Source organism: Carcharhinus amblyrhynchos, chromosome 8, assembly GCF_965287045.1.
Source record: "Carcharhinus amblyrhynchos chromosome 8, sCarAmb.v2.hapA, whole genome shotgun sequence".
NCBI classification, from domain to species: Eukaryota; Metazoa; Chordata; class Chondrichthyes; order Carcharhiniformes; family Carcharhinidae; genus Carcharhinus; species Carcharhinus amblyrhynchos.
In genome coordinates, this window is record NC_137331.1 from 42,902,676 (window position 1) to 42,921,651 (window position 18,976).

The window sequence follows — 18,976 nt, forward strand, 5'->3', positions numbered from 1 at the left end:
CATTGCCTGGCACTTGTGCGATGTGAATATTGCTAGCCCCTCCTAGAGCGGGCTGGGAGGAGCCAGATTCCTGAAAGAGCTGCAATCACCTAATGCTAACCTTACTCTTAGTTTACTTTAAGTCATGACTTCTTTACCGACCAACAGTTTATCCTACTAGGTAATGGGTTTGTTCATTCTCCCTGTTAAAATCCAAGCAATCCCTACCTGGAAGAACACAAGAACGTAAGAACTAGGAGTAAGCCATTTAGCCCCTTGACCCTGCTTCGCCATTCAGTAAGATTATGGCTGATTTTCTTCATGGACCTCAGCTTCACTTGACCACCCACTTACCATAACCCTTAATTCCTTTACTGTTCAAAAATTTATCTATCCTTGCCTTAGAAACATTCAATGAGGTAGCATCAACTGCATCACTGGACAGGGAACTCCACAGATTCACAAACCTTTGTGTGAAGAAGTTCCTTCTCAACTCAGTCCTAAATCTGCTTCCCCTTATTTTGAGGCCATTTGAAGCCATTTGTTTTGACATCCAGACAATGACTTATGAACTATTGAAAATCTAGCAAATATGCAACAGCTCAACCCCTACAGCCAGAATAAATAATCCAGCAACCAATAGATGTGGCTCATGATCCTTGTAGCAGTGCTGATCAAGGGAGGTGCTCCTTCATGCCACATAATGTCATGTTGAGTTTGTGAGGTTAAGGTTGGGCTTGAGCATGGTGCTCATAAATGGTAGGCCTGGTAGGAATCAGTGCTACTCTGCATGGTGCTGCAGTCATTGTGCTCAGGAGCAAGTCTTTAACAAGATGGTATCTGGCATGCTTGGAGCCCTGCCTTCTCTTAGGCTGCAATAGAGCTCAATTTCTCCCCCATACTCTTACACCACCACCTTTGAACTTGAACTTTTTCAAGTCCTTCCTGATTGCACTGATTTATTTTCCTTAATGAGAAATGAATTGGCTTCTCAATTTCTGGATCAGCCTATCCAAGTTTTGTTTTCCTTTTCTATTATTTCATGGGATTTGGGCGTGGCTAGCTGGACCAGCATTTGTTGCCCATCCCTAATTCCTCTTGAATGGAGTGGTTTGCTGGGCCGTTTCCGAGGGCAGTTGAGTCAACCGTATTGTGTGTCTGGAGTGGCATGTAGGCAAGACCAGGTAAGGATGGCAGATTTCCTTCCCTAACAGACATAAATGGACATGGCAGCAGTCAGTGATTTTGAGACTATCTTTATATTCCACATGATCAATAGTCACGGTGGGATTTGAACCCATATTCCAGACATTAGCCTGACCTGTGGATTACCCCATTACTTCAAGGCCACCATCTTCCCTCCCACCCCAACCCCTGGAAGGATTAAGAATGATTTAAAACACTTAAACGGGTTATTATACTGTACGAACGCATGCTATTAACTGGTAAGTGCCTGTGGGGGAAAAGTAATTATGGTGAAAGTGGCGCTTAAGTTTTCGTTAACTCATCTTTACAGTTGACAATTATATGATAATTGTTTGTAAAAGTAAACTGCCAGTGAAATTGGCTCCAGTCGCTTAGTGGCAGGAAGCAGCTGCAACAAAGGTAGGAAAGTACTAATTCACAAGTGCCGGCTGCATTTAATTTATGTTCGTATTGCCGTCCCTGCTGCTGTCTGAATACTAATTTACCGGCATTCCACTAGTTTGATTAGTCACTGAGTCAGCTCCTTCCATTTAACTTATTGACATGTTTTTCCACTGCCATTGTTGTGCCAGATGTATCAATGGATCCTTAATTTACTGCTCCATTTGGTAATTAACTGGTTGCTGTGCCTGTTGCTCCATTGATTTATTGGTGTTACAGTGCCCTCTGGTCTTTTGAATTCATTTATTCTTGTCCACCTTCACCCACTTAATGTGTTAGTGCCTGGAGCTGTATTAATGTTGCTCATTCAATGCTGTGTGGCAGTACTGATTGGTTTGTTTTTGTTGGTCAGTGGTGTTGATTGCATGAATTGCATTGCTTTCGGTGCTTCAAGTTTGCTGCTGCCGTTGCATGGTGACATAAAGAGAGAATCGCTTCCATTTGGCTTTATTTTGCTCTCGTGTGCACGTTATTACTATAACCGTGTCTGTAGTGCACTGTTGGGCTGACCTGGTATCGCATTCTTTGAGAGAATTGAGATGAAGCTCCCCAACATTGATACCAACATAGAAATATATGGTAGCTTCTCAAATCTTGTATCAATTTAAGATTCTTTCACTTATCCTTCCATTTCCCAGTGCTACGAGAGGTGGATTAGCCTGTGTCACGGCCAAGATACTGAATATGTCTAAGGAAATAGAGAGATTTCTAGACTCTGAAAGGGTCAAGGTATGGAAAGAGCATGGGAGTGTAGTGTTGAGATAGAGCATCAGCCACGATCTTGTTGAATGGTGGATCCGGCTTGAAGGGCCAAATAGCCACCTCCCATTCTCTGTTTCTGTGATCTATTACTTGCAGGTTCTAAGGCAGTTCGTTCCAATTTAAATGGCTCAACTTGCTTAAATCCGCTAAAAACGCCTGTTGCGGCATCTCCATGAATAATTATTCAGTGGGCTAAAAGCAAAGCACTGTGGATGTTGAGGATCTGAAAGGGAAAAAAAACAAAATGCTGGAAAAACTGAGCAGGTCAGGCAGCATCAATGGAGAGAGAGAAACAAGGTTAACATTTTGGGTCCAGTATGACTTTTCAGAACTGACTAAGGTGACCCTCGTGTGCATTCAATATTCAGTTTGAGAGTTTGCAGTCATTCACATAACTGGACAATCACACAGAACTGTTTGAATTATGTGGGGCATAGACAGTCAATTCATCCTCACCAGTTCACTCAATTATTCATTCTTCACTTGAGCCTCCTTTCCTCATCATCTAAATCCATCATTCTAACTCTCTTTCCTGTCACCTCATGCTCATCTAGTAGATTTCCCTTAAATATATTAATACTGCTTGCTTGACTCTTTGGTAGTGAGTTCCACATTTTCTGGATAAAGAAATTTCTTCAGAATTCCCTATTGGATCTCTTGGTGACTATCTTATATTAATGGCTGAATGGCAAGACACTTAAAATGCTTTGGTGCAAAGGGATCTGGGTATCCTTGTGCATGAATTGCAGAAAGTTAGTCTGTAGGTGCAGCAGGTAATAAGGAAGGCACACTCAATTTTGGCATTCGCTGTTAATAGAATAGACTGTAAAAGCAAGAAGTGCAGTTGCAACTATAAAGGACACTGGTGAAACCACATCTGGAGTACTGCGCACGGGTGAGGTCCCCTTACTCGAGGAAGGACTTGAATGCGCTAGAGGTGGTTCAGATGAGGTTCATTAGATTGATTCCAGGGGTGAAGGACTCTTATGAAGAGAGACAAACAGTTTAGGCATATACTCACTGGAGTTTAGCATCTTGTGGACCTTTGTCTTCTAAAGGGGATTGACAGGGTAGATGTAGAATGGATGTTTCCCCTTGTTGGATATTCTAGAATGAAAGTCCATAGTTTTAGGCTAAGTGGGTGGCAAATTTAAAACAAACGAGAAGGAATTATTTCACTTTCAGGATTGTGAATCTATGGAATTCTCTGCCGCAGAGTGCAGTGGACATGGAACACTAAACAAATCTGAGGAGATATTTAGTTTTTTTAATTAGGGGGATGAATGGAGATGGGAAGGTAGCGATAAGGCTAAGATAAGATCAACCATATTGTATCGAATGGCAGAGCAGGCTCGAGGAGCTGAATCGCTGACTCCTGTTCTAGTTATGCTCTTCCCCACAAGAGGAAGCATTATCTGCTTGCACTACATCAAAACCTTTCTTAATTTTAAATACCTTCGTTATTAGTTCATTGGCTTCCTAATTTCAAGAGAAGAGAGACCCAGCCTGTCAATCCTTTCCTAATGTGTAAACCCCCACATTTCCAATATCATCCTTGTCAATTTTTTTCTGCACACTCCCCAAAACCTCTATATCCTTTCATAATATAGTGACCAGAACTGCATGCTGTACAATAGGTCTGATCTAACCAAGGTTCAATGCAGATTCAGCATTACTTTTGTATTTTTCAGTTTTATCCCTTTAGAATTAAAGCCAAGTGTCTGTTCTGTTTTTGTAATGACCATGTCAACTTCATGATTTATATATTTGTATTCAGATTCCTTTGTTCTTCCATCTCTCATAAACTTGCACCTTCCAAGTCATTTTTTCTTCCTACCAAACTCCATTACTACACATTTATGTATTGAATTTCATTTGCTGATTATTTGTACATTCTCCAATTTTATGTTCTCCTTTAATTTGTTGGAGCCGTCCTCAGTATTGACTTTCATCCCAATTTGGCATCATCTGCGAATTTAGAAGTTAAGTTTTTGATTCCAATGTCCAGGTTGCTAATGCAAATTTTGATCAGCACTGGCTCCAGTAATGATGCTTGCAAACACCCTTTCCTATCTTCTGTCATTCTGAATAGCTAACCTCTCTTTCTGTCTTGAAGGTAACTGGTAATTCATTCTGTCACTTACCCTGATTCCACATGCTCTGAAATAAAAACAGAAAATACTGATTAAACTCAACAGGTCTGGCAGTTTGTGGAGAAGGAAAGCGATTAACGTTTTGAGCCCTTATCGTTCTACAAAATGTCACATTCACTGATCTTATTCATTGGTCTATTAATGATCACCTTTAGCAAAGACCTTTTGAAAATCCAGAGAAATTGCATCTACTGCATACCATTGTCTAATCTCTCTTTACCTCTCCAAAAAGTTCAAGGTTGGTCAAGCAAGATATTTCCCTTTTGAAATCCATACTGACTATTGATTATCATCTTTTAATATTCTTCTAGTCACCCCTTTTACTATAGATTTCATTTTATTTCTACCACTAATAAGCCAACTGGTCTGTATTTGCTGGACCTGGTTCTAACCCCATTTATACAGGGATTACGTTAGCTATCCACTGTCCTCTAGCAACACCTTTTCTAAAAATTGTTATTGATATAAGGCCAACACTATTTCTGAGAGTATCTAAAAATATGTGGTTGAGTCCATCTGGAGAGCGGCTCTGTCCTCTATGTAGCTAGGTCCTCCTTTGAAGTCTTTAAACTCTGGTTAAAACCTAACAGCATTTGTATTATTTTAAGCTGGAGCACACTGATTTCATCTCCAAGTTCCTTTTAAATAAAACAAAATCCTTCTATATTGTGCCTGGATTAGAGAGACAGCCGCGATAGCTCCCTTTATTCCATAACACTTGATTCACAGTTGCACTGCATGATCCACTTTCCTTATCAAACAGTTATGTGCAAGCGTGAACAGTATCATTTCAACTTGAGGTGAAAATATCACCCAGTAATAACAGTGCTACTTAAATTATTCAATTGCTGTACATCAGTGAGCGCCCTAATATAATATACATTTTGAATATTTAAAACTGTATCCTCAAAATCGCTCAAAGCCTAACAGAGATGTACTATTTTACCCCAAACATAACTGTCCAAAAACTGGACATTTTTTTCCTCAAACATCCATGAATGGAAAGCAAAAATGAACAATTGCAAACACTTTGAAATACAGCGTGTGTCTTTATGGTTTCTTATGTAAATCATGTGTTTGAAAGCATTGCAGCTATTGAACAATATTTTTGACACTTTCTCTGAAGCCAGGATATTAAATATGGGAATTAAATACGAAGAACTTGCCACAGGGGGAACATATTGCCGGTTGATACAGGTGTTCAGGAGGGATTGCCAACCTTGGAAACAAAAGATGGAACAACCACAGACCAGTTTAGAAACTGAAAAAGTAAAATGTTTATCACCTAGCTACTCTCACCTGGTCCAGTGAGTGACCCGAAATCCAGCTATGTCTCTGTCCTGGATTTTGGACATCAGCTTTGAACAATATTTGTGGCACTGTGTCTTTTCTGTAACATGTGAAGTAATTATAAATGGATTCCAAGGTAGATCAAGTGTGAAACTAGACACCAATCCTTTTATTCTTTGATTTGTTTTCCGAATGCAAGCATTACTTGTGTCTATCTCCTATGTATTAATGATGTGGAGATGCTGGTGTTGGACTGGGATGCGCACAGTAAGAAGTCTCGCAACACCAGATTAAAGTCCAACAGGTTTATTTGGTAGCATAAGCCACAAGCTTTTGGAGCACTGTCCCTCCTTCAGATGTGTAGGAATTCTGTTCGCAACAGGGCATATCTATTAACCCAGATTCCCAGCAGTTTCTAACTCTTTAGTACATAATTAAACAAATGGACAAATGCCCTACACCTTTCTATCTTAACACTACAATTGCATACTGTTAACACTAATACCTATTTCTGTTATTTGTAATGGATGAGGTTATTCAATCCCTTCTGCCACCTGTGTTGTGCTGTACGCTGCTTCACAATCATCACATTTTGCAGTACCAAAGGAGACCTGTACATCCCAGTCTGCCAATTCTAATTGTCTGTGCCCCTTTGTCTCCCATCTTCTCCATTTTCTTTGGGTTTTTTGCTCAATTAAAGATGCCAAAACTGGAGGCTGTCGTTTAAACTAAATTTCAAAAGTACCTCATAAAGCTCTTGGGAAATCCTGGTGTCATGGAAGTTACCACATGATGCAAACTTTCTTTCTTAACCGAAACCCACTGCAATACCATCCCATTCAGCACAATTCTTCCTAGCCTAGCTCGTGTATGTTTGTGCCTTAGATAAGGGAAGGGTGTCTGATCATTCCAGTTTTTAATCTTGCTTTGCAGAAATATAAAGAAAAAGGAGAATGGAGCAAGATGGGAACTTTCTTTCAAAGTTTACATTGGAACAGCGATACTAAAAGCGAACTCCACAGAATTGCCACGTGCATTGCTGTTGCTCTTGTGAAAAACAAGGATGACGGAGCTGCAGTCCCCTTCTGTGAATTCGCAAAATCAGGTGTGGTTCATTTGATAAACGTGTGCAGAGATATCGAATGCTTAGTTACCGGCTTATAGACAGTCCTATGATTTGATTTATTATTGTCACATGTATTAACATACAGTGAAGAGTATTGTTTCTTGCTCACTATACAGACAAGGTATACCGTTCATAGAGAAGGAAACAAGAGTGCAGAATGTAGTGTTACAGTCATAGCTAGGATGTAGAGAAAGATCAACTTAATGCAAGGTAAGTCCATTCAAAAGTCTGACAGCAACAGGAAAGAAGCTGTTCTTGAGTCAGTTGGTATGTGACCTCAGACTTTTGTATCTCCTTCCCGAAGGAAGAAGGTGGAAGAGAGAATATTCAGGGTATGTGGGGTCCTTGATTATTCTGGCTGCTTTGCTGAGGCAGTGGGAAGTGTAGACAGAATCAATGGATGGGAAACTGGTTTGCGTGACGGATTGGGCTACATTCACGACCTTTCGTAGTTCCTTGCAGTCTTGGACAGAGCAGGAGCCATACCAAGCTGTGATATAACCAGAAAGAATGCTTTTTATGGTGCATCTATAAAAATTGGTGAGAGTTGTAGCTAACATATCAAATTTCCATAGTCGTCTTAGAAAGTAGGGGTGTTGGTGGGCTTTCTATAGCGTCGGCATGCGGGGAGTAGGACAGGTTGTTGATGATCTGGACACCTAAAAACTTAAAGTTCTCAACCCTTTCTACTTCAATCCCATTGATGTAGACAGGGGACATGTTCTCCTCTAACTTCCTGAAGTCAATGACACGTAGTACTGCAGTTCTGATGACTAAAACTACAGTGATAACCAGTTCGGTGAGATTTGGGATATTTTACTGTAGTTTAAGTAATGAAGATATTGCAAAATTAGATATTTTAATTGGATATTTTTTCATTTGTTTATCTTCCCCAAACAATTGGATCGTCAGCCTAAAAATGATTGCATGCCAGGTAATCCCAGATTCCTTGTGGCTGCTGCATGTGGGAGCTGCATCATTCACTGATTTCATGTTCAGTGCTGTTGAAGGCAGCACCTCTAAGAAGTAGAGCTCCCTGGCGCGCTGGTTACTTATCACAAGTGGCATTCCTCAAACCATCAGTATAACCGTACTCTTCAATCAGAGCTTGGTCTTGGCCAAGACCAACTTTGTCCTCCTGTTATTGCCTAGTAATTACCAGATGCGCACCTTAAGACAGTGATTAAAATTGGTAATCCTGGCTAGTTGTTCAGTTCTGAAATTGGGGATACTGATATCAAGTGTAATGCCAATACAGCAATGCAGTTTAGAATCTTTGCATGGTGCTCTCATGTGTGTCCATAATCATTCTCCCCTATTTTGTCTGTGCCTCAATAACTTTTCCCCCATGTTTGTCAGTGTCTTTTTCTCCTCGTGTCACTTGATGGTCATCTTTGTTTCCAACATTTCACGCTCTGCCTATTTTGTGATCCTTGCATTTCTGCCTCATGCCAAGGAAAGTCATGGGAACCAGTAACTGAGTGGAGTCAGGGAAGCTGTTAAACTAGGAAAGGAAATTTCTGAAAGGATTGGGCTGCGGAGCACCAGTAATGAAGTATTGGGGCTGTTAATGGGCTGTAGGTCCAAGGACATGGCAGTGATTTGGAGCAAAGAACTGAATGATGCTGATCTGAGAAGATTGGGGACACAGAATAAATCACAAAGTGGGTTGATGGTGTTAAAATAGAATTTGCTCACTGGGTTCCCATTGACTTTAATAAAGGCCTTTAATTTAGCTTTTGTTTTCTTGCTTGCGGGGGAAGGGGGGCAGCACTTGTCAGACAATGTTTCTATCCCACACCTTGGTACGATTAAAGTCAATTATGTTGTGTGGAACTGAAGTTACAGGTCTCCCAGACTCAGGTAGGAGTGGAAGTTCATATCCTTGAAGGGGTTTCATGACAATCTGGCAGATTTCCTGCTTGTTTGCGGTGTTGGCTCACCACAGATTTATTGAATTCAATTTCATAACTTGCCTTGATTTTGCACTCTAGATTGTGGTCTAGTGCCTTTAACTGTAAAGCTACCCAACAGCTTTAGGTATCAAATAAGTGTCTTTCTCAGTGTCATGGGGAAGCCTTTAAGGGAATCCTACCCTTGCTCTTTGCAATTTTAATGGGCAAATTGCTCTTAAAATGATTTTTGGACTTTTTTTTGCAATAGGTAGGAGAATGAAAAGTGCTGAAGGTGGGTATTGGTTAACGACGTTGATGAAATGCCACCAGAGGTGGGAGGTTACGGCTGCACTGTTGACAAGTAAATGTTTACATTGTAAGTTTTGCTTATTAAATGTTGATATATAGGCATTATAATAAATGATACCACCAGGAAGTTGGGTGGGTAGTAATAAAATGAGTGCAAACTGAATTATTGGAACACTAAATATAATTCTAACTTTGTCCACTGTGCTTTGTTTTTCAGTTTGGCAAAAGCCACACATAAATGGTCTGGCCAAGAAATTGCTTGTTAGGATTGGAACTTCTGTGATGGTTGCATATTATAAAAGTGAGCAGTGGAGAAAGGTAATTTTGAGGCCTGAGGATCTCAGTGGAAAATGGTGAATCCAGTTTGTTTCAAGAATTTGCCCATCTATTTCCTTTGCAGCTTCGCCCCTGCTTTTGTCCACTTTGCACCAAAGAACATTCAGAACTAAGCTTATTGTCATCCTTGTTCACCATCCTCAGAGGAAACTTGAAATTCTTCTTTCTGCACTTTATGGCGCAATGGTTGATGGTTGTTGTCAAATGGCTTTGTGCGTTATTTCAGTGAAGTTATTTACCCATTGTCTAATTCACATTACCACTCGAATGTCACCAGTCACTAATTGACTTAATTTGCAATGTTTGTTTGTTGAAGTACTAAAGTCAAGGGGCAGGATACACAGTGCAGGATAACAGCATGTTTGAAAAGAGATGAGGTGATTCAGATGCTGGTGGCTAGGTCATGCTACCCTTGGATGTTTAGTGACTTGGGGTTGTGCAGAAATTTGAGTTTTCAGTATCTGAAAAGAATTAGGGTATGAGATTGAAATGAAAACTCACTGCACAATGTCGTAAATCTGATGCAGGAAGAAGGTGAATTGTGTGGGAGAGTTTAAAGCTGAGAGAAGTTTGGATCATGAGTAGTGAGCATGGTTGGATCTGTTTTTTAAAAAGTAAACAGAACAATGGTTATAATCAAGTGAAAGGCTGGAAGTTTGGCCACCTGATAAAGACTTATTCTGTGGCCAGGTAAGACGTGTCATCCAGCAGGTAAGCAGTATTCAACTCTGAAGAATTGTGCCAACGAAAGGTGTATAAAAATCTCGAATGTAAGACTAATGGTAACTTTTTGGAGAAGGCTGTATGAGATCTCCATTTGAGATCTGAGTTGATGGTGAATTCAGGAATGCCAATAATGAAGAAGGATTAAAATTGGATTAGTCAGTGTTGGGATGTTTTGATTCAATTTCAAGGATTGAAGAAAACTGGGTTTTTGGTTCCCAGTTAAAAGATATGGAGGAGAGTTAGATGTAATGTTCAACCTCTGCACAAGAAGAGGATTAGTGACCAGATGTTATAGTTTGAATTTTTATATTTGTATAGTGCCTTTCATGACCTCCAATCCCCATGATGTGTAATCAGTGTTGTGATGTAGCAGTCAATTTGTACATGATATGCTCCAGCAAAGAGCAGTGTAATTAAGCATGGTTGGATGAGTTTTTAAAAATGTGATGTTGGGTACCTTTTCAATGTGGCACCCGATAGCACGGCAGACTACACATCATCAGGCCTGTCTCACCACAGAATATGGAAGCGCTCCAAGGCCCTCCAGGACACTGATTCTGGAATGTCCACTTGCAGATAGTCCCCAGACCCACTGCTATGGTGTTCCTTTGCCCAAGGCCACCATCCTGAACTCCAAAGGCAGTTCCAGGCATTGTGCAGTTGGGCATGATGTCTGAATACCCATCTATTTCAGACATATTTCACACCAGTCTGTTTTCCTGCTGGCGCAGTGGAGAGTAGGTGTGGGCGGTCGAGTCTTCATCTGTATCTCGTTAATAGGATGCAATGGAGTGCCACACTGGCCTCCAGCGAGTTTCTCAAAACCCTACCTACTCGGTCAGGAGTTTGGGAGAATTCCATCCATATCCATTTCTCTCTCTCATGCTGCCTGAACTGCTGAATATTTCCAGCATTTTCTGTTTTTATTTTTTATTTCCAAAATCTGCAGCATTTTGCTTTTTGTTTGGTTAGATTTAGAGACGTTTTTTGTTTAAATTTAAATGCATGTTGAACCATAACTGAATTGTGTGAACATTTTGTGTTATTGAGCAGGCAAGAAAAGTTCTGGAAACGCTGCAGGAAATTCCAGTAAATTTCACAGTATTGAAGGGTCTCATTAGTGAATGTGCTGTATCAAGGTGTCAGATCATTAATGTTGCTGGAGAGATCTTCCTCAAAGCAAGATGTGTGAACAAAGCACTTTGGCTATTGAGAGGTATTTCATCACTTATTCAAAATGCCTAAATGGATGGATGAAAATGACATTTAGCAGTTAAGCTTTTACTTATCACTGTCAAACTCTGAAACATTTACTTGTAACGGTTATTTTCTGTAACATTTTAAGGTAATGCGAACATGAGAATTTTCTCTGAATTTTCAATTGTTCTGCATGAATCCCAGGAATTTCTGTAATCTTGTGGAGTAAATAACCATTGGTGCTGCTTCTAAGAAAATTTGTGCTTGGAGCAGTCGGGTAACCTTGACGATGTGAAACAGACCTAAGAGGAATGTCTCTAATGTTTCATTGAGTTTTAATCTTTCTGTTCTTGATAGACCAGGAAAAAAACCTATCACTCTATTTAGTTGGTACCAGCTTGGATCACTGAAGCATGAGCATTACAAAAATTGAAACCATTCAGGCCATTGTTCCTCTTTGCAGGAGCAGTCAGAATCAATTCTGTTGCAATTTATTGTCCTCTGCTGCGTGCTTATCTAATGTTCCCTTAAATACTCCCGCCTTAACTCTTTCTGCACAATCGCCTCTTGAGTCTGCTCCAACATGCCAGTAGATCAACGACTGATCTTTACCTTAACTCCATCTACTATCCTGGTTCTGTAACCCAAGTTTCAACTGGAATAGGATGAAGAACAGAAGGGAAGATGTGACAGTGGAGGACAGAAGAGATGAAATGATACATGGTATCGTGGTGCAAAGACAAAGGGTGTGGTTATGTGACGAGTAACAAAAAGTGTCCAGAAGAGGTGTGGATGGCAGGATCCTGAGTAGCTGCCATCTGAAAACAGTCCAGGAAATAAGGGAGAAATAAGGAAGAAAAACCAGCAAAGGAAAGGGGAACCAAATGGGGGCAGAGGTTATAGTCTAAATTTGTTGAACCTGTTGAGCCTGGAAGGCTGTAAAATGACTAGTCGAACTGAGCTGTTTTACCTCGTGTTTGTGTGAATAGCAGACAAGGGGCAGGTCAGATTGGGAGCAAGGCACAGTGTTAAAATAAAAGATGATAGGCCCTTTGAATCCCATATTTCATTCTCCCCACTCCCTCTGAGCTGTCTCTCTCCCATCACTCCATTGGCTATTAAAGTCTTGCATATAGAATTCTTTTCTTAAACCCCAGGCATGGTGGTTAGTGCTGCTGTCTCACAGTGGCAGGGATCTGGGTTTAATTCCCGACTTAAGTCACTTCCTGTGGAGTTTGCATGTTCTCCCATGTGTGCATGGGTTTCCTCTGGGTGCTCCGGTTTCCTCCCACTCTGAAAGACATGCAGGTTAGGTGCATTGGCTACACTAAATTTTCCCCTCTGTCTAACCAAACAAGTGCCAAAGTGTGGCAACTAGGGGATTTCCACATTGCAGTGTTAATGTAACCTGTTTGTGACACACATAAACTTTACCGCTTCACAATGCCCCTTGCAAAAACCTTGTTAAATCTTCTGGAAACAAGCCCATGTGCCCTTTTGATTTTTTTTACCACAATAATATATGTTCATGAATGAGTGGAGGATTGAAGATGGAGCAGGACGGCTCTAACCTACCAAGAAGCTGCAAAATTCACATTTTGGCGTGGTGATGGTGTTTGGCACTACTGCCTTACAGCACCAGGAACCCAGATTCGATTGCTTGTCACTATCTGTGTGGAGTCTGAGCATTCTCCCTGTAGTCTCTGTGTGCGTTCCCTCTGGGTGCTCTGATTTTCTCCCAGAGTCTGAAAGATGTGCAGGGTAGGTGCATTGGCCATGCTAAATTCTCCATTTGTGTACCTGACCAGGTGCCAGAGTGTGGCCATTAAGGGATTTTTACAGTAACTTCATTGTAATGTTAGCGTAAGCCTACTTGTGACACTCAATTAAACTTGAACTCTCAGCCAAAGTGGCGCAAAATCGCAGAGATTTCCAAAAAATCCAATAGTATTTTTGAGAATTGTTTGTTGTGCTATAAATTTCATCTTTGGGGGTACGTCATGCATAAAGCAAACCAATGAAGGAAATTTAAGTCATAAATGTAGTTAGTTTTCTGGAACTTAGTTGTGTTTTTAACAAGTTGAGATTTTATTAGCGTGATGTAATTTTTATGCAGTTACTGATTTCTGAATGGGTGAAATGTTTATAATTCAGAAGAACCAGTCAATCCCATTTGGGGCATTTTGTCTGATGGGTGTTGTGTTGTCACTATGATTTGTGTCATGCACACGACCTTCTACTGGAATGGATCTATGGTTCAAATTTTCTCAACTTCACCAACTTGGGGCAAAAAGTGTGATGGCCACCTGTCAGCTTTTGCTTAACGTTTTTTAAAAAGTCATCTGAATTAAAGGGACTTTTAGAAAGTATAAATCACTTTTGTTCTGTAGCAGAACATTTTTTGTTATTAATAAGTAAATGATTCATGCTAGAAACAAAAGTAGAGATGTTTTCACGTTATAAACATACAAGAGAATGTGTTCATTTGAAATATTCTAATATGTTAAATAAGCTAAACTAAAACAGTACTTAGTCTGTATTAAAATCAGCAGTAATGTAAACCTTGCTGATGAAACATTGGTCTTGCTTTTGCTTATGATGCCCCATGTCATGCACATGGGAGCAGTCTGGTCGCGTAGTTCCAGATAAGTGCAGGGGATGAGGGCTCTGCTTTTTTGTCTCAATGTACTCAGCCATGGCATTGTAGGTCAGTGGCTTGCATTTTGGACCAGCATGAGGACCTTTCACAGATGAGCTGGTGGTCCACAGATCACAGTTCAAGACTTACCGCTCTGACTTTTAATGGACCTTGCATCCGTGACTTTGTTTCTGCTGAAATGATCCAGACACAACCTCTTTACTCTGAATTTTTAACACACAGAATCTGGCTGGATAATCAGTACCCCAGAATGGCCTTGTGACAAACTTGATGTTCTCAATCGACACAATTTTCTGTTTAGCCTCGCTGATGCAACTCTGAAGAGTAGCATGTATTGTGAAACACTGGAAGTTCTGCAGCATTTGCCTGGATTCCAGAGTATTAATGGTAAGAACCAATCTGGCATCTTACAGATCTTGGGGAACAATATTCTAATTTACAATAATATGTATGTAGTTGGTTTGTCTCTGAATTTTGTTTTTGCCTAGAAAAGATGACCCTTCTAGGAGAATATCTTTTATTCAAACTAATTTTTTTCAGCATTGAACATATTTAAATCATGACTAGAGTTTCCAGCTGTAATTGAATATATATTCCTGGAGGTTTCCTCACACTATGTTACACCTCTAACCTTCCTGTCTAGTCAAACATTCTTTTTTATCCCCATCTGCAATGTTCTTATTTTTAAACACTTCTGTATGTTAAATATTTTGAAAAAAATACACAATCTTTGTTAGTCAACTTATCAAGTTCTGGTCAGGCCTTGGACTCGTTTTAAGAGCAGCAACTGACAATTTACATTGAATGTGTGTTAGCCTAGACTCAGTAAAAAGTCTGACAACACCAGGTTTTAGTCCAACTGACTTATTTGATAGTAAACGCATAGTTTACTATCAGATAAGTCGGTTGGACTAAAACCTGGTGTTGTCAGACTTTTTACTGTGTTTACCCCAGTCCAACGCCGGCACATCCACATCATAGCCTAGACTCCCCAGGGAAAGAGTAAGAAGTCTCTCAACATCAGGTTAAAGTCCAGCAAGTTTATTTGGAATCATGAGATGATTAAGGAGCAGTGCTTTGAAAACTTGATTCCAAATAAACCTGTTGGACATTAACCTGGTGTTGTGAGACTTCTTACTGTGCCCACTCCAGTCCAATGCTGGCATCTCCACATCCCCAAGGAAAGGCAGAGCTGTGATAAGTTGGAGAAGGTAATAGCAGATTAGCTGTAAAGACTTGCATTCTAATCAGTATTCTGTAAACCATGTGTGTCTTTATATACCCTTCTCCGATCGGAACTTTCCACTCACCTGACAAAGGAACAGCGTTCCAAAAACTTGTGGGTTTACGATCAAATAAACTTGTTGGATTTTAACCTGGTGTTGTCAGACTTCTTATTGTGTTTACCCCAATCCAATGCTGGCAACACCACATTGTAAGTTAGAGAAGGCCATGGACTGTGTGGCTTTATTGTGGATGTTGTATTTAACAGGATCCCTGCAGCTGTATCATACTAACCACAGAGAGTGACATTGCAGCAATTCAAGAATGTGGCCCATCACCACTGTCTTGAGGACCATAGAAACATAGAACATTACAGCACAGTACAGGCCCTTCAGCCCTCATTGTGCGGAGCAATGTTCAATCCCAAGATCAAGCTATCCCACTCTCTGTCATTCTGAAGTGCTCTATGTGCCTATCCAGTAACCGCTTGGAAGTTTCTAAAGTGTCCCGACTCCACTATCACAACAGGCAGTCTATTCCACACCCCAACCACTCTGAGTGAAGAATCTACTTTGGACATCCCTCCTGTATCTCCCACCATGGACCTTTATAGTTATGCCCCCTAGTAACAGCTACATCCACCCAAGGAAATAGTCTGTGTACATCCACTCTATCAATCCCTCTCATCATCTTATAAACCTCTAAGTCGCCTCTCATCCTTCTCCGCTCCAAAGAGAAAAGCCCCGGCTCCCTCAACCTTTCCTCATAAGACCTACCCTCCAAACCAAGCAGCATCCTGGTAAATCTCCTCTGCACTCTGTCCAGTGATTCCACATCCTCCTTATAGTGAGGTGACCAGAACTGAACACAATGTTCCAAATGTGGTCTCTCCAACGTCGGTATAGTTGCAGCACCATTAGCCTTTAATTCCTAATCTTGTCAGGAACAAATAATAAATAAACAGGGTGTCTAGTCATGATTCAAAGTTCCCCTGCTGTGAAATTTGTGGATGAAGCTCAGATGTGGTGTCCCCCATGGGTGAGCAGTCTGCCTGTAACATTCTTGAGCTAATGAGTTAAGAATAACTGGTTACTGGGGGACTAGTAGTACCAGTGAAATAAATATAACCTGTTATGAGGAAGCAGGTTAGAATAAATTCAGGGAGAGAAACTGGGTGTAAAAACTGAGATAGCAATCATTGGATCTTTCCTTGCAGTTCAAAGCATCATCAGGAGCTGGAAGACTTCTGACTCACTGGTAACAGTTATATTCCTGTTGATGGAATCACTGGGCGGGGGGTGCTGTACATCAAATTTGGACTGTTGCATAACAAAGACCGCCCATCACTCCACCAAAATGCTTTCTGACAACCAAACAAAAGTAATTATTGGTCTTGAACTTGTAATGCTGGTGGGACAGAGAAGGTTGGCTGAAATCAGGAATTGGGAGGGGCTGTGGTAACTCTACACAATCGTGCTATTGTTTGGTGTATTTTTTTAAACAGCCTTGTTATTTTGAGAGAAAGGAAGACATTTGATGGTGACTTGCTAAGAGATATAAAGTTAAACATTTTGTTTTTACTTCTCCAGCAGAAATCAATTTTGTTTTTGATGTTGCAGGCACCATGGATCTCTCGCCCTACGTTGGGATTTTCAACAACCTGCTGCTCGAGTGCATCCAGAATAATTGTCTCGGGGTATCGACTGACACGGCAGAGTTTATGAGATCAGCAGGCATCCACGTGAACTCTTTGGCTGTAAGAAACTTAATTACAGCTTTGGGCAGGTCCTGTTTGTGGCCGAAAGCAAGGATACAGTACAAGAGTGAGTGTGTGGCTATGTTTAACACTTTCCACTGGTGCAAAATTCCCGATCTGTGTCAGAGAGATGGAAATCCACTTGCTGGTTAGGGTAATTCAGTATTGATTGTCGGTAACACTAGAGTGAAATATTTAATTGCCTTGTCTTTAGCACCCACTGCCACCACATTCTATCATTTCCCTGTCAAACAACGACTCGGTTTTGGTTGTATTTTCATCCATGGGAGGTGGGCATTGCTGGAAAGGCAATGTGGTTGACTCTTAATTGCCCTCTGAAATGGCACTGCAAGCCTCACGTTCAAGGGCAATTAAGGATGGGCAATAAATGCAGGACCAGCCAGCAATGCCCACATCTCATGAATGAATAATCTATGCCAATCTTTCTGATGGGGAATACGGAGTATAACTGATTCAGGATATGGAGTATGAACTGTATGTATTTAAAGGAATGACTTGTGTTAATGTGGCATCTTGCACAACCACTGGACATCTCTGTGCTTTACAGCCAATGAAATACTTCTTGAAATGTGATCAACCAGCAGAAATCACAGAATATTACAGTGCAGAAGGAGGCCATTCGGCCCATCGAGTCTGCACCAACCACAATCCCACCCAGGTCCTATCCCATAACCCGATGCATTTAACCCAGCTAGTCTCTCTGACACTAACGGACAATTTAGCAAGGACAATCCACCTAACCAATACATCTTTGGATTGTGGCAGCTAATTCAGCGCACAGGAAGATTGTGAATTTGGTTGAGATAAATACTGACTCCAAGATAGGAGAGAGAAATGAAAATAAATACTGCTTTTCTGATTTCTTTTATGCAGAAGCCTTGTCCAGTGGGTGTTATCCTCCAGTTGAGGAAAGCCTGTACCGTAAACTGCTCCCAATTCCATCCTTCCTGTCGGAAGTGGAAATGTTGTTGGCAATGGAAATGTTCCTGGTTATGAATGCGAGTAACATTCAGAGTCCCAGTGTCTCCAAACAGTCTCTGCAGATTGTACTGAGAAGGTTCAAGTCCTCTCCTTTTTCAAATCGTCTTTTCACTATTCGGTACTCCGCTGATTTTATTCTGATGGAGACTTTTTTTATTACCTTTTTAAAAGGTACGACGATGACAGGGGTCAGTTGGCAAATGGTGATTATGAAGCAGCGATGGACAGATTGTTGGCGGCTACCAGAAAATCCGAACCAAAGCTTCAAATAAAACACACGACGGTCAACATCGCAAAAGAAGAGGTTTTCAGTTTAGAATATTCCTCTGCACTTAGGTGGCTTGAACAGAACATGAAGTGGGCGGGCAAGGTTTGGCTGTTTGATAGTGGCAGGGAGATTGCTCTGGCCTGAATAGTAAATATTCTTTGAGTTATTAATGTTCAATTGCCAATCACTGTACAATAAAGCTATTTGATGAAAGTTATTTTTTGGGGTAAAGCCCAAGGTACTTCTGTGGAAATGATTTGAGATGGTGCAGGCCAGGGGGACACAATCAAACCTGACTTCCTCAAATATAAAACAAGCCAAATGTCTCTCTTGTAACTTGTTATAATTCAATGCTTTTTCAATTTAAATCTTTCTCCTCTTAATATGGCTAAAAGTCAGGCTGGATTTTAAACAAATCTGAGCTGCTAACTCAGAGAAACTAAACAGTTATAAATTCAGCTGTTTTATAATTCATCATAAAATTTGATACTGAGATTGGAAACAAGAATTTCAGCCAACCAGATTTAGTTTGAAATAAGTTAGTTTAGAAAAGTGATATTACCCTACTTGAATGAACATATTGCTATGAGGTGGTGCAGATAACCTGACAAGACTGAGTTTCTATGGCAACTTGCATTCTCCCCTTC

General features: G+C 40.7%; 1 protein-coding gene across 1 annotated transcript in view; it reads left to right on the forward strand.

Moving 5' to 3' along the window:
* The window catches only part of topaz1 (testis and ovary specific TOPAZ 1), a 57,036-nt gene extending 38,563 nt beyond the window's left edge, over positions 1-18,473 (forward strand). The window contains exons 13-19 of the mRNA XM_080193525.1: positions 6,765-6,936; positions 9,379-9,479; positions 11,277-11,439; positions 14,302-14,466; positions 16,923-17,126; positions 17,954-18,137; positions 18,233-18,473. Of these exons, the coding sequence (XP_080049651.1) occupies positions 6,765-6,936; positions 9,379-9,479; positions 11,277-11,439; positions 14,302-14,466; positions 16,923-17,126; positions 17,954-18,137; positions 18,233-18,473 (1,230 nt within the window). The remainder of the gene's footprint in view (positions 1-6,764; positions 6,937-9,378; positions 9,480-11,276; positions 11,440-14,301; positions 14,467-16,922; positions 17,127-17,953; positions 18,138-18,232) is intronic.
* Positions 18,474-18,976: the final 503 nt, after the last annotated feature.